This window comes from Hyaena hyaena, unplaced genomic scaffold (genome assembly GCF_003009895.1).
Source record: "Hyaena hyaena isolate Hyena2069 unplaced genomic scaffold, ASM300989v1 scaffold_277, whole genome shotgun sequence".
Taxonomy (NCBI): Eukaryota; Metazoa; Chordata; class Mammalia; order Carnivora; family Hyaenidae; genus Hyaena; species Hyaena hyaena.
In genome coordinates this window covers 29241-43234 of record NW_024080905.1, presented here as the reverse complement: position 1 = coordinate 43234, position 13994 = coordinate 29241, and the positions used below count along the sequence as shown (strand labels likewise).

The 13994-nt window shown below is 42.5% G+C and overlaps 2 protein-coding genes across 7 annotated transcripts in view; one reads left to right on the top strand and one right to left on the bottom strand.

The window, feature by feature from the left end:
• The window catches only part of NSUN6 (NOP2/Sun RNA methyltransferase 6), a 63267-nt gene extending 62523 nt beyond the window's left edge, over positions 1-744 (bottom strand). For all 4 annotated transcript variants that reach the window (XM_039245870.1, XM_039245873.1, XM_039245872.1 and 1 more), the window contains exon 1: positions 682-744. The gene's annotated coding sequence lies outside the window, so the exon portion shown is untranslated. The remainder of the gene's footprint in view (positions 1-681) is intronic.
• ARL5B (ADP ribosylation factor like GTPase 5B) overlaps positions 600-13994 on the top strand; it is a 30191-nt gene continuing 16796 nt past the window's right edge. For 2 of the 3 annotated variants that reach the window (XM_039245876.1, XM_039245874.1), the window contains exon 1: positions 910-1213. Coding sequence is in view for 1 of the 3 variants with exons in the window: in XM_039245874.1 (XP_039101805.1) it covers positions 1168-1213 (46 nt within the window). In the remaining 2 variants the exon portion in view is untranslated. Of the gene's footprint in view, positions 794-909; positions 1214-13994 lie in introns of those variants that run through there. The other variant, XM_039245875.1, reaches the window with a different exon arrangement.

Genomic DNA, 13994 nt, shown 5'->3' with positions numbered 1-13994 from the left:
TTGTGGCACTAAACTGAAATTTAAAAAAAAAAAGTGAGAGTGAATCACGTAGAGAATTGGCTTTTTGACTTAAAACGTTAGCCAAGAAATAAATTGAACTCCATTCCAGCGGCAAACAGTTCTTCCAATTATTAAGTTCATAATCTACATATTTGAAAAAAATTCCTAGTTCAACCGTTTCCTTGAAATTTCAGTTTCTTTGCTCTAGGCACATCACTTGGAGCTTTTGCCTCTATTTTATTGAACGGAAGAGATGACTGGGATTCCATTTCCATCAGAGGAAGTAATTTCCAGTAATTGCTTCAGAAACGTTGTGGGGTATTGTTTTTTATTTTCTTTTTTTTTTACTTTTTCATTTCGTGGGTTTGGGCTCCACGAAAAATTCCGAACGCGCGGCACGAGGCAACTTTAAGTCAATCACACGAACGAACTTTCTGGCTCCCGGCATTCCATGGATCGTCTCCCCAGCAATTCTATTTCGAATTCAGAATCGCGGTAGAACCCAAGCTTGCCTGCCTGCCCAGGATGACCGTTGCGAAAGGAACACTCTCGATTTCTGTGCAGTCACAGGGCAACAAACGGCAGAGGAACTGCAGCCGTCTCTGGATTTAGACGCGGGGACGCGCACTTGCCCAACAGCAGAGACGCGAGACCTGGAACGCGACCCGCCCGAGCGCTCACCTGGGGAAACTCCCGACCCCCACGCACCCAAGCTCTGGCTCCGCGGGCAGTTCGGAGCCCGCCCCCCGGAAGTGAAACCGAAGGAAACGCCACGTCGAAAGCGTGTGGAAACGTAAGCGCGCCGACGTCCGGCCCCGTCCTTCCGGCGATGGGGCGGGGGGGTGGGGACTCGCGAGGGGAGGCGGAGCGGAGGCGGGGCTTGGGGCCGGTTGAGGCTCTGGTGGGTAGGTGGGTTCAGACCGAGGGTACTACGGGTCGGCGTTGGGCTCAGCTGGCTCGAAACAAAGAACTATCCGGTAGGGACTCGGCGCGGTGCCTTCCGACCGGTAGCTGAGCGGCCGATCGCGGCTTGTCGGCCCGCCGGTGCGGTCGCCGCGCGGTCTCAGCAGGCTTCTCCTCGGGTCGCTACAGCCAGCGCCGTGGTGGGGGCCCCGGCGCAGCGGCACCTGCTGCTGAGGGACCCCGCGGCCCGCCCGGGTGCTCGTGATGGGGCTGATCTTCGCCAAACTGTGGAGCCTCTTCTGCAACCAAGGTGAGAAGGATGGAGCTGCGCCGAGGCTCGCCTCCGAGGAGGAGGGTCTGGCCGCCCTGGGGGACCGCCGGAGGCAGGGCTGTCGGCGGACCCTCACCCTCGGAGACGCAGAGAAGTGGTTTGCTCGAGGGGGCGGGTAGAAGCTCGGGATTTTAGCCTGGGAGAAAGTGCAGCGGAGACGGGACGTGTGGGAGAAACGGGGAGTGAAAAGAGGCGGCGTTTGGGATCCCAGAGTCCAGACTAAGAATTTGGGGATTGGAGCGAAGCCGATCGGGAAGGACCTAGTGATACCTGGAGGCGTTTTGCAGGCCTTTTCCGTCTCTGGTGAAGCATCCTGCGTCTTGCCTCGCAAATGTGCGCCCAGAAACCTATCAACTTTTTTTTTTTTTTAAATTTTTAATTATTGTTACTGGTGCTGCTTTGTTTACCGCCCAGGTCTGTAAGCCTTTGTGCCTTCCCGTTCTGTCTCGGGTCGCCGGCCCGCTCGCCCTCGGGAATGAGTTGCCTTGTGAGATACACGGGTTTCTGGAACCCAGCATCCCGAACCCTTTATTCCTTTCTTAGCTATTAGAGAACGAAATGCTTCTGGTTCTGTGCAGGAGATTACGTGGCCGCAATTAGCCTGGGACAGGTTATGAGACATTTGGAAGCTGGAAGTCCAAAGGGCCAAGGAGTTGTAAAACCTGTTCTGAGTCAGAAAGGATGAGAGGTGATGTCTTCTGAAGAGAGAAAATAAATACCCGGCCCCCCCCCCTAAAAAAAAAGAAAAAGTGGGAGGTGGGGGGAGGCTGACCATAGGTGAAGTTTTAGCCTTTCTCTGAACAGAATGCTTTCCTTAGTAATTGAAACTACTGTTTAAATTCAGTTTCGTTTTCTATTTATTTTTTTTATTTTTTTCTTTCATAGTTTATTGTCAAGTTGGATCGTTTTCTATTTAATACCCAGACGTAATAAAAACCCAGTGTTTTTTAATGATTACCAATTGTTACTGCTTAATGTGGGTTTTTTTCCCTGGATTTGAGAACTCGGGAAGAGAATGACATGACTTTAGTTCACTTGTTCCATAGCCGAGAACGCTAAAGTAGTCTTTTCTAAAGTTATAAGTAAATAAATATGTATGTGTATACACATGTGCTTATGTGTGTATATGCAATTATGTGTATATTTGCAATTACCACAGGTGTCACATCTCTGGTGCTTTCATAGTGCTCAGCCTTTAACTAAGGATACAGTCTATACATTCAATATGTGATTTTTTCCCCCAGAAGTTTATATTTTCCAGTCCTTGTTACTTGAAATCACTACTAGACGTAAATGTAAAGCTGCATTCTAAGACCTGGTAAAAACTGTAAAGATCAACACAGTTCTCCCCTGCTTACCTTTCCCCATAGTTTAAGGAACAAAACGTTACCAAAGTCTTGATTTCTCCTTGTATAATCCATCCTATTCTTCTTCTCCACTGTTTTATTTTTACTGTTTAATTAATGATTGATTTATTGAACCTTCCATAATCAGACTAGAAGGGAATGGAGGACTTAGGGGGAAGATTTAAGAGATGAAGAAAAACGTTCATCAGCTGCTTAAAGTCACAAACTTTATCAGGCCTCCTCAATCCCCATTACTATTTAGAGTTTTTCTTTTCCTTTAACTTTGCTGTTGAACATTTAGAGGTAGTGGTTATCCTGTCATTTTATCATTCATTCATGCAGCTGACATCTAGTCATGGGCCATAGGCCAGCCTTCGGTTAGGCATAGCAGATACAAAGATGAAAAACAAACAGAAAAGGTAACATAGTTACTTGTTCTCAAAGTACTCAAAGGTCAGTAAATGAGACCTGGGGGGAAGGGGGGGGAAGTGCAGTGTGGTAAATTTTTGAACAGACATGTATAGAAGCGTGGCTGTGATTGCCAATAAGTGATTAATTTTTCTCTAGTGGTTCCTGGAAGACTACAGGGAAAGGTATACTTGTACTTTAATGTCAGTAGGAGCTTACAGTGATTAGAGGGAGTAGAAGGGCCATATTATTCTAGGCTGAAGGGCTAATAATATGCAAATGGGAGAGTGATCAAATACTTTGGTACATTGAAGGAAGCTGAAAATAGTTTAGTTTGGCGGTGTCTCCATTTGCCTGTGGGGGAGTTAGAGGGGATGAGGTTGGAGAGGTAGCCCCTTGGAACCAGATTGCAGAGGGCCTTGTGTGTCCACCAACTAAGGCATCAAACTACAGAGCAAGCCACGGGGACCGTTGAAGAGTTTACTCGCTGTTATTTTTTAAACGGGGAATAATGTGAGGAGACCGATACTTTAGTCTCTGTTTTTTTTACTTTCTGTATCGACAGCATTAACTGACAACCTCAGCATTTTCCATTTTCACCACTGTAATACAATTTATCCAGAGATACTCAGATGACTCGATCTTGGTTGCATATTAGAATAATAAGCCCAAGGCCCTGCCTCAGACCAGTTAGATCAGAATGGGGCAGGGTGACCTGGGCGTCAGTGTCTAGGTGATTCAGATTTGCAGCCAGAGTTGAGAAGTACATATGTTACTTTAAGGACTCCTTTCCCGTCTTTTTTTTCCTTTTTTTTTTTTTAAACAATATTTGCCTCCCATCTTTTTTTTTTTTCCATAGCATTTTACAGCACAAAGCTTCTAATCTTAAATTTGATACCTTTCTGGGAATAAATGTGCCAAAGCATGTTTGTCTAAGTGAAACTGACAAAGTACACAGTTTCGGCAATTTGTATTGCTTAATTGGGATGCGGTTATCGACGAAGGGAGTACTTTCAAATCGGATCATCTTTACAAACTTGTGTTTGTATCTGTTCTGGCACATACTTCCGTATTTTTGAATGGTATGCCTCTGTGGTAATTTTAAACATTATCAATTGTCCTTTGAGATGTGATGGACATAGATGGTATTAGTGTCCGACGAATGAATCAGTTGTCTTATTATGGGAGAAAAGAGAGCTCTTAGGCCCTTTTCCCTTATCATCCCAATAACTGTGTTGGTTTGATACACACCGTCTTTTCATTTTCAGTGATTGTAAAATTTCCTCGTCCCCTACCCCAGCCACAGTGTGCTCTAATTATGTTTCCCTTTTTCCTATAACTTTTTTCCCCTAGAGTAAATAATTACAACATCCCATTGCCTTTGTTTTCTTTGCATATTTGACTAAGCCCTTTCATTTTATCCCAGAATTCCCCATACAGGTTCCCCTATATTACACTCAGTCGCATGAGCGATCTTTGGTCGCACCTCCCTCCGAACTCCCTCCTGCTCCAAACTGCACTTGCTTCACGCTGCCTGCTACGCAGCTGTGCTGGATTCGTCTTTAGAGTCATCCCAGGAATTTCCTTTGCTTTTTCTCTTTCACTAGAACTCATATCTTTCTTGCTTTACCCTCTTTCTTTTTTTCTTTCTTTCTTTTTTTAATGAAGCACATCCTACAGAAATTTCCTGCGAGGGTGTCCAAAGCAGTCTTTTTTTTTTTTTTTTTTTTACAGTTGCAAATGCCTGAAAATGTATTAAGTCTGTCCTGAAAATATATTTATCCTCATTTTTGATTTATAATTGGGCCGAGTATAAACTTCTGAGTTGGAACACCTCTCTTTCAGAAGGTATTTGAAGGTATTGTCGTTGTCCTTAGCTTCTAGAGTTGTTGGGAAGATAAGTATCGTTCTTCCTCTGCTGTTTTTCTCTTTGTCTTTCTAGTAGATTTCAGAGTTTTCTGACTCTCCCTGGCATTTTTATTTTATTTTATTTTTTTAAGTTTATGTACTCATTTTGAGAGCGAGAGGAGGGGCAGTGAGAGGGGGGAGAGAGAATCCCAAGCAGGCTCCGTGCTATGAGCATGGAGGTGGACAGAGGACTCGAATCCATGAACTGTTAAATTATGACCTGAGCTGAAATCAAGAGTCCGACAGACACTTAACTGACTGAGCCACCCAAGCACCCCATCCCTGATATTTTTAAATTTGAAATGCACGTGCCTTGTTATGTCTTTTTTGGTTCACTGTGCTAAGCTCTGGACCTTTTTATTTATTTTTAATTTTTTTTAATGTGTTATTTATTTCTGAGAGAGAGAGAGAGAGAGACAGCATGAGCAGGGGAGGGTCAGAGAGAGAGAGAGATACAGAATCTGTAACAGGCTCCAGCACAGAGCCTGATGTGGGGCTCGAACCCAGAAACTTGAGATCATGACCTGAGCTGACGTCGGATGCTCAACCGACTGAGCCACCCAGGCGCCCCAGCTCTGGACCTTTTTACATAAAATTGGACATTTATAGTTGTAAGAATTTTTTTTCCTCTTAGGATTTTTTTCCTCTGCTTTTTTGGAAATATTGGTCATATTGTACTACTTGATGTCAAGTATTCTTTCCCATTTTACTGTCTTTTTTTTTTTTCAGTTCTATTTTCTGGAATATTTCCTTTGTCTTCCAGTCTTCCTATTGAGTATTTTGATTCTGCTATATTTTTAATATATAAAAACCTTTTATTTGTTAAATGTTATTTTTTAATTGCTCTTAAATTTTTTTAATGTTCATTTATTATTTTGAGGGACAGAGCATGAGCGGGGGAGGGGCAGAGAGAGAGAAGGAGACACAGAATCTGAAGCAGGCCCCAGGCTCAGTCTCCAAGCTGTCAGCACAGGGCCCAATGCAGGGCTCAAACTCACAAACTGCAAGATCTTGACTGAGCCAAAGTTGGACGCTTAAACTACTGACCACCCAGGCTCCCCCAAAGTTTATTTATTTTGAGAGAGAGAGAGCGCGAGCATGAGCAGGGGAGGGTCAGAGAGAGAGAATCCCAAACACGCTCAGTACTATCAGGGCTTAACCCGAAGTAGGGCTTAAACTCTTGAACCCTGAAATCATGACCTGAGCTGAAGTCAAGAGTTCAATGCTTAACTGACTGAGCCACCCAGGCTCCCCTAGAAGTGCCGTTGTTAAGTCATAGAGTAGATATACGATTAGTTTTGTATTAGATTGTTTTCCAAAGTGTTAAACCATTTTTATACTCTCACCAGCAGCGTTTGAGACTTCAACTCTTCTTTACCAACATTTGATGTCAGCAGTCTTTTTAATTTTAGTTACTTCTGTTAGATGAATAGTGATACGTCATTTTGGTTTTAATTTGCATTTTTCTGATAACTTTTGGGTATTAACGCACCTTTTTCATGTGCTTACCAAACATTTGGTTTTCTTTTGTGGAACGTTCAAATCCTTTTCCCGTTACATTGTTTTCTCTAAAAAATTATATATAATTATTCATATCTCCAGGAATTGAGACCTTTATCAATATATGTTTGTGAATATTTTACTCCAGTTTGTGGCTTCCTTATTCATTTTCTTAATGGGATTTTTGGCTAACTGGAAATTTTAAATTTTGGTGAAGCCTGATTTTTTTTCCAGCTTTTTTTTTTTTTTAAACGATTGTTGCTTTCTGTGACCTGTTCCTTTCACCTACACGCGTTGGCTTTTTGGCTTCGGTCTGTGAGCCCTCTCAGATTACTTGGCAGTTATGATGTGAGTATTGGGGATTGGAACTCATTATTTTTACGTGGATATCTGCTTGTTCCAGCTTAATTGACTGGAAGACTTTGCTTTGCCAGTAGATTGCTTTAGAGCGTTTGTCGAAAGACTGGGAGTCTTTTCCCTCTTGCACTGATCTAGACGCCCGTCCCAATGCCACACTACACCATCTTGATTATTGGACTACTTCACAGTGAATTTTGTAGTCTGATAGTGTCAGTCGTCCAACATGTTTGTTAATCTTTTAAAAGATTTTAATTTTCTCTCTTGTTTTCTGTTTTCTATTTTACTAATTCCTACTCCTTCCTTCCTTTCATCTACTTACTTTGGGTTTACTCTGTACCCCCCCATCCCATCTTCATAAGGATGGGGTGTGTGTCATTGTTCTTGCCTCTTCTTCCATTCACGTGTAGCTTTTTTTTTTTTTTTTAATGTTTTATGTATTTCTGAAAGCGAGAGAGAGACAACATGAGCAGGGGAGCGTCAGAGAGAGAGGGAGACACAGAATCTGAAGCAGGCTCCAGGCTCTGCGCTAGTTGTCAGCACAGAGCCCGATGTGGGGCTCAAACCCACGAATTGTGAGATCATGACCTGAGCCACCCAGGCTCCCTTGTAACTTTTTTTTAAGTTCATTTATTTACTTTGAGAGAGAGCACAAATAGGAAAGGGGAAGAGAGAGGGAGAGAGAGATTCTCAAGTAGGCTCCGCATGGTAAGGACGTGAACTCACAAACTGTGAGATCATGACCTGAGCCCAGATCAAGAGTCAGATGTTCAACCGACTAAGCCACCCCAGCTCCCCGTATATATAACATTTTAAAGCCATAAGTGTCTTTCCTAAGAAGTGTGTTAGCTTCATTCCACAACTTTTAACATGCTGTTAACGTCACTCAGTTTGAAATGTTTTAATTTTTTTGTTTGTGATTTCCTTGACCTATGGATTATTTATAAGTTTTCAAATATTTGTTTTTCTAAGTAGCTCATTGCTGGTTCCTAACTTAATTCCCTTGTCAGAAATATACTCTGTAAGGTTTCCAGTTTTTATCACACTTATTGAGGCTTTTTTATAGTCTGTCCAAACGATCTCCTTGGTGCATGTACCATTTGTGCTTGAAAAACATAATCCGCAGTTGTGTGCAGTACTCCATAAAATGTTTTTTAGGTTATGGTGGTGGTTTAACGTTGTACTCACCCAGTTTACTTGTGATTCTCAAATCCAGTTTTTCCCCACATTGCCCAGTATAACCCATTAGTAAGTGACACAGTCCATTTAGTGAGGATCAGCATTTAAAAAAGAAATGAACAGGGTCATCTGGCTGGCTCAGTCAGTAGAGCATCCAGCTCTTGATCCCAGGGTCGTGAGTTCAAGCCCCACTTTGGGCATGGAGCGTACTTAAAAAAGGAAAATAAATAAAGGAATGAACATTCTAAAACAGAAACGATCACAGTGTATCTCAGTAAAGGTACCATTTTGTGAAACTTTTGTTTCAGTTGTGTGTATCCTGGGTCATAATGCAAAATATGTTTAACTGTGGTCATGGTCCCACAAGTTTGAAAACCATGCATTATCTCTACCCCTTAACATTTGCCTTCCCTGGGGCGCCTGGGTGCCTCAGTCGGTTAAACATCGACTTCAGCCCAGGTCCTGATCTCCCCGTTGGGGTTGTGAATTCGAGCCCCACTTTGGCGTCTCTGCTGTGCAGGTAAAGCCTGCTTCAGATCCTCTGTGCCCCTCTCCTGCTCGCTGGCTCGCTCTCTCCTAAAAATAAAATAAAACCATTAAAAAAAAATTTGCCTTCTAGCTTGTAACCTTCCACCAGGCAACATTTGAATTCTCTAGAGAACTGCAGGAGTTGAAATCAATTTCAGTGTTTCCTTGTGGACGCCTTTCTTATCATGGCCTTTGTTTGGCGAGTTCGAATCTTTGGTCTTTGGCACTTCACTGTGGTCTCTGACCTTAGTGTGTGTTACCTGTCAGACTCTGATTTCTTGCCTTCTTACCTGTATTTAATCCCCTTATCTACCAGAAGAGTGTTTTTCTTCTATCCAATAAGCTCTTCCTATTTATTATTGTATGATTTTAAGATTCAGTTGTATCGTAAGGATGGGGAGGCATCACACTGGGAGATCAGTGGCCAGACTTCCCAGCACGTTATTTAACCTAAGACTCAGTTTCCTCATCAGTAAAATGAGGAGTACCACCACTTTCTCATGGAATGATTGTGAGGATTAACTAACACAGTGCCCATCAAACAGTCATACTGGCACTCTGTAATAGTCCTTTTTACTATTGACATTTATTTCCTCAGCTGAGAGTTGGATTCTAGATCTCAGTTATCCTTGGGGCGCATGGGTGGCTCAGTCGTTTGAGCATCCAACTTTGGCTCAGATCACGATCTCACGGTTCGTGGGTTCGAGCCCCACGTCGGGTTCTGTGCTGACAGCTCAGAGCCTGGAGCCTGTTTCAGATTCTGTGTCTCCCTCTGTCTCTGCCCTCTCCTGCTCATGCTGTCTCTCTCTCTCTCTCTCTCTCTCTCTCTCTCAGAAATAAATTTTTTAAAAAGTTAAAAAAAATTTTTTTTTTAGACCTCAGTTATCCTTGGGAATATTATCAGATACTTCTGTATCTTTTGCTTTGTACTAATGATGGTGTATTGTAAGTGTTTATTTACATACCTGCCTTTAAGATTTTGGAGGGTAGAGAGCTTGCCTTGTTAGTCTCAATCACAAATGTTACAGTCAGGCATAAAAGGAACTCAATAAATGTTGAATCGTTTACTCATCAGATTTATGTAGCTGCTCTTAACAAAATGTAGACAATCCAGGAATATGGATACTGTGGGGGAGTGGGAGAGACTGAAGAATTTGGAAGGGGACTTAATACTTTCTAGCAAAAAGAGCGGAAAAACAAATGGTGGCTCTTACCATTGTTTACTAGAACACATTACTTAAATACATAGGACATTAATTTCTTATCTAGAACATAAGCAAGACTGCCCAGGTCAATAAGTGTTCTTGGAGACCTTGGTTCCTCAGAAATGCCTTTATAGGTGGCACATTTGTAGGTGAAGAGGTGGGAGAGAAGGAATAGATCTGAAATTCTGCAGTCTCTTCCAAGCTGTAATGTTTTATGATTCGATAACCAGTATAAGACAGAGTTAGTTGTTTTTATGGCTTTTCCTTTTTTTCTTTTCAAGAGCCAGACTTCCTTGGGTGCTCAACATTGTCGTGCAGGCCTTCAGGTCTCAGACTGTGACATCCTGTCTTCTGACTTCTTAACACCTACCCCTTGCAGCAGTTCAGACTCCCTTTCTGTGTATGCAAATCCCCAAATTTGCTGAATCACCAGATTTGCCATAGGACATTTTTACTTGTTTCCTTGCGAAGTTATTTACATACTCTTTTCACGGGAGGCTCTTGTTCTGTGATGGTGTTGGTGCAGGCAATATGTCTAGAAGGTAGTGATCCCCATTTTGTGACATCTTCGGGGCTTTCTTATATTTTAAAAATAAAAGTCGATCATCTTAGCACACACATTTCTTTGATATTTCTTCCACTTGTTTTTTGAAGTTTCTTTTTCCATCCTTTTTCTCTTAAGCCGTCTTTTACCTGTGTTTTTACCTGTGTAAGTGCTTTTTTAAAAAAAATTTTAATGTTTTCTATTTATTTCTGAGAGAGAGACAGCGTGAGCAGTGGAGGGTTGGAGAGAGAGGGAGACACAGCATCTAAAACAGTCTCCAGGCTCTGAGCCAGCTGTCAGCACAGAGCCCGATGCAGGGCTCGAACCCACGAACACTGAGATCATGACCTGAGCCGAAGTCGGACGCTTAACCGACTGAGCCACCCAGGCACCCCGAAGCAAGTGCTCTTAATACTTTTGTTTTGAAGCTTCATTCTGTATAGACTTTATGTCTGTATGCCCTGCTTACAGCATAGTAGGAGCCAGCTTTTAAGGAGATCCAAGAGAGCAAACACTATAGCCAAGAGTGCAGAGAAACTTTTGTGCAAACACTTGATGAAAGTTAAACAAAAGCTGTTCAACTGGACTTTCATTTAGTATAAATAAACATGCTTTGTGTTGACCCTGGACAGGCATGGATTCCTAAGTAGAACTGGAAATGCTCTCCACTCAGACCTCTGTTCTGGGAAGAGGTACAGCCTGGTGTCCAGGAAGAGATTTCTTTTTTTTCTTTTCTTTTTTCTTTTTTTTAATGTTTATTTACTTTGAGAGAGAGATACACAGCATGAGGGAGGGAGGGGCAGAGAGAGAGGGAGTCACAGAATCTGAAACAGGCTCCAGGCTCTGAGCTGTCAGTACAGAGCCCCATGTGGGAGTCGAACGCACGAACTGAGAGATCATGACCTGAGCCAAAGCGGGCTGCTCAATTGACTGAGCCATCCAGGCGCCCCATGAGATTTCTGGTAACGTATGGTGATGGGGTGACTGTCACAGGCTGTGCAGGCACATTTCAACATTTGGATGCCTTGTTAACTCTGATACTTAGGGTCGTGTTTTAACCCAGACTTATTTGGCTGTCCGTGAAAGTTTGTAAGTTGTATGTACATACTCTGTCCCCAACATACACATTTCTGGCCCCAAACATGGGCAGCTCCTAACTCTGGCAGTATATTGAATTTAACGCTACTGAAAAACAATAAAGAAGGTAAACTTTGATAACTTCATTTGCAAAAATCATTCTTAAGAATTTAGTATTGTCCATGTTCATAGTCTTCCCTCTTTAAGGTTAAATGAGAATTGACTGTGTCTCAGTCTATCAACTAAATACTTCATTTTCATGGAGAGGAGTTGAAGAATATACAGCTTACATATCCAAGTTGAGGATCAGTTGAAATTATAAAAGCATAGAGTTGTGCGGTTTTCTCACAACTGTAAATATTTCAGTTCTAGGGAGTCAGAAATCGCCACTGCTGGCTCCATAAGTAAAAGTGATGTTAAATGTCTGATGTTCATCCGATGGGCAGCCACTCAAAATCTGACCTTTAGGAGATAGGTTTTTTCCCCACCTGACTGAGATTGAATTGAACTATAATGATGTATTTTGAAAGGTTTTTTTAATCTATTAGATAAACAATAAAAAATGTCTGGTGACATAGTACAAACTTACATGCATCTTTTTTATATCTGCTTTAGTTAACTGTGACAGGTAAAGGAAACTATTTTATCATGACTACAGGAAATCACTAAGCATTATATAATTGAGGTGATATTTTTATGTTTCTGTACATAACATAAGGTCGGTATGTGGCCTGTTGATTACCCACAACTGAAAAGCAGTACAGAACAAGTACCTTAAGTCATGTGCTTTGTAACATCAAGTGGTATCAGATGCCACTACATGATTTATCTTTTATTCATCAGACATGACTTGTGGACATTGAGAGCAACATACTAATTTGATTTCCTTTTCTCCTTACAGTAAAGGTATGTGTCATTGTCTGTGTTTTTCTTGAATACATAAAAATTTGACTAACTGGCATCGGTGAACTCAAGTCCTTGGTCACTGGCATACTCAAGTGGCAGCAAAGTACAATGGAGGCCTTTGAAGACAGAAGGAAGAATTACAGTTATGCCATGGAGTACAAACAGCTTTTATTTTGTACTTGGCTTTTTAGTAAATGGCCTTTGAACTTGATTTCCCTCTTTTTGTACAGATGATGTTCGAGAGATGCCTTTTCAAAGAAAAGATTTAAAAAACACTCTGTTGGGGCTCCTGGGTGGCTGGCTCAGTGGGCTGTGCATCTGACTTAGGCTCAGGTCATATCTCATGGTTCGTGGGTTTGAGCCCCACATCAGGCTCTGTGCAGTCAGTCAGTCCAGAGCCCGCTACCAATCCTCTGTCTCCCTCTCTCTCTGCCCCTCCCCTGCTTTCACTCACTTTCTCAAAAATAAACATTAAAAAATAAATAAAATACATTTTTGGGGCACCTGGGTGGCTCAGTCAGTTTAGTGTCCAACTTTGGCTCTAGTCATGATCTCACCATTCATGGGTTTGAGCCCTGCTTCTGTCTCTGTGCTGACAGCTCAGGGTCTCAAGCCTGCTCCAGATTCTGTTTCTCTCTCTCTCTCTCTCTCTCTCTCACTCTCTGCACCTCTCCTGCTCATACTCTGTCTCTCTCTTTCTCTCTCTCTCTCAAAAATAAGCATTAAAAAATTTTAAAAAGTAAAATATAACACACTGTGTTATTTCATGCTTTTATTTATTTTTGTTATTTCATACTCAAAAAAACCCTCTTTTCTGTTGATGATGATTTATTAGAATATAGACTCAGGTTGTAGATGATAATATCAGAAGATAGGCCTCAGTTTAACTGAAGGATTGATATAATACCTTTATTATAAGACCGAGGTGAAATTGTTTTGTCTTAATTGCTAGAATTCCCTATCACTGAGGAATCTGAAAAAGACCTGAAATTAATCTCACTGTAATGAAACGCACGTTCTTTTGGCCTTCAGAGTTTGTCACCCCTGACTTAGTTCAAATTGAGGACCAGTCTTTGAAAATGATACATTATAAGGGCGCCTGGGTGGCTCAGTCAGTTAAGACTCTTGATTTCAGCTCAGGTTATGATCTCGCAGTTCATGCTTGGGAGTCTCTCTCTCTGCTTGTCCCCTCACGCTCTCTCCCTCCCTCCCTCTTTCTCTTACTTAAATAAACTTTAAAAAAGATGCCTTGTTTATTATGAGTTTTGCTATCACAGGCCTTCAATACTCTGATCACCATCATCATACAAAATGTGAAGCGAGGGGCAGGGCTGTTTGAAAATGGCCCTGGGTGTTGGTGGTTCACTTCAGTGGCCTCAACAGTGAGCCGTGTGGTGCTGCTCCCTTACCTTTTCCTTTCCCAGCAGCAGTGTCTGCGCACGAGTTTAGCTTACTTCCAGACTAATGGCTTCCTTCTCACTCCTGCAGGGACCCCCTGGTCTCCAGATGCTGGGCCAGTGGTTTCCAGCTATTCCCCCAAATTTAGTAATTTTTTTAATGTTTTATTTATTTCTGAGAGAGAGAGAGTGTGTGAGCAGGGGAGGGTCAGAGACAGAGGGAGGAGATACAGAATCCAAAGCAGGCTCCAGGCTCTGTGGGCTCTGAGCTGTCAGCACAGAGCCCGACGCGGGGCTCGAACCCACCAACCGTGAGATCGTGACCTGAGCCGAAGTCAGACGCTCAACTGACTGAGCCACCCAGGCGCCCCATGTTCCCCCAAATTTAGAGTGCTTGTCCCTCAA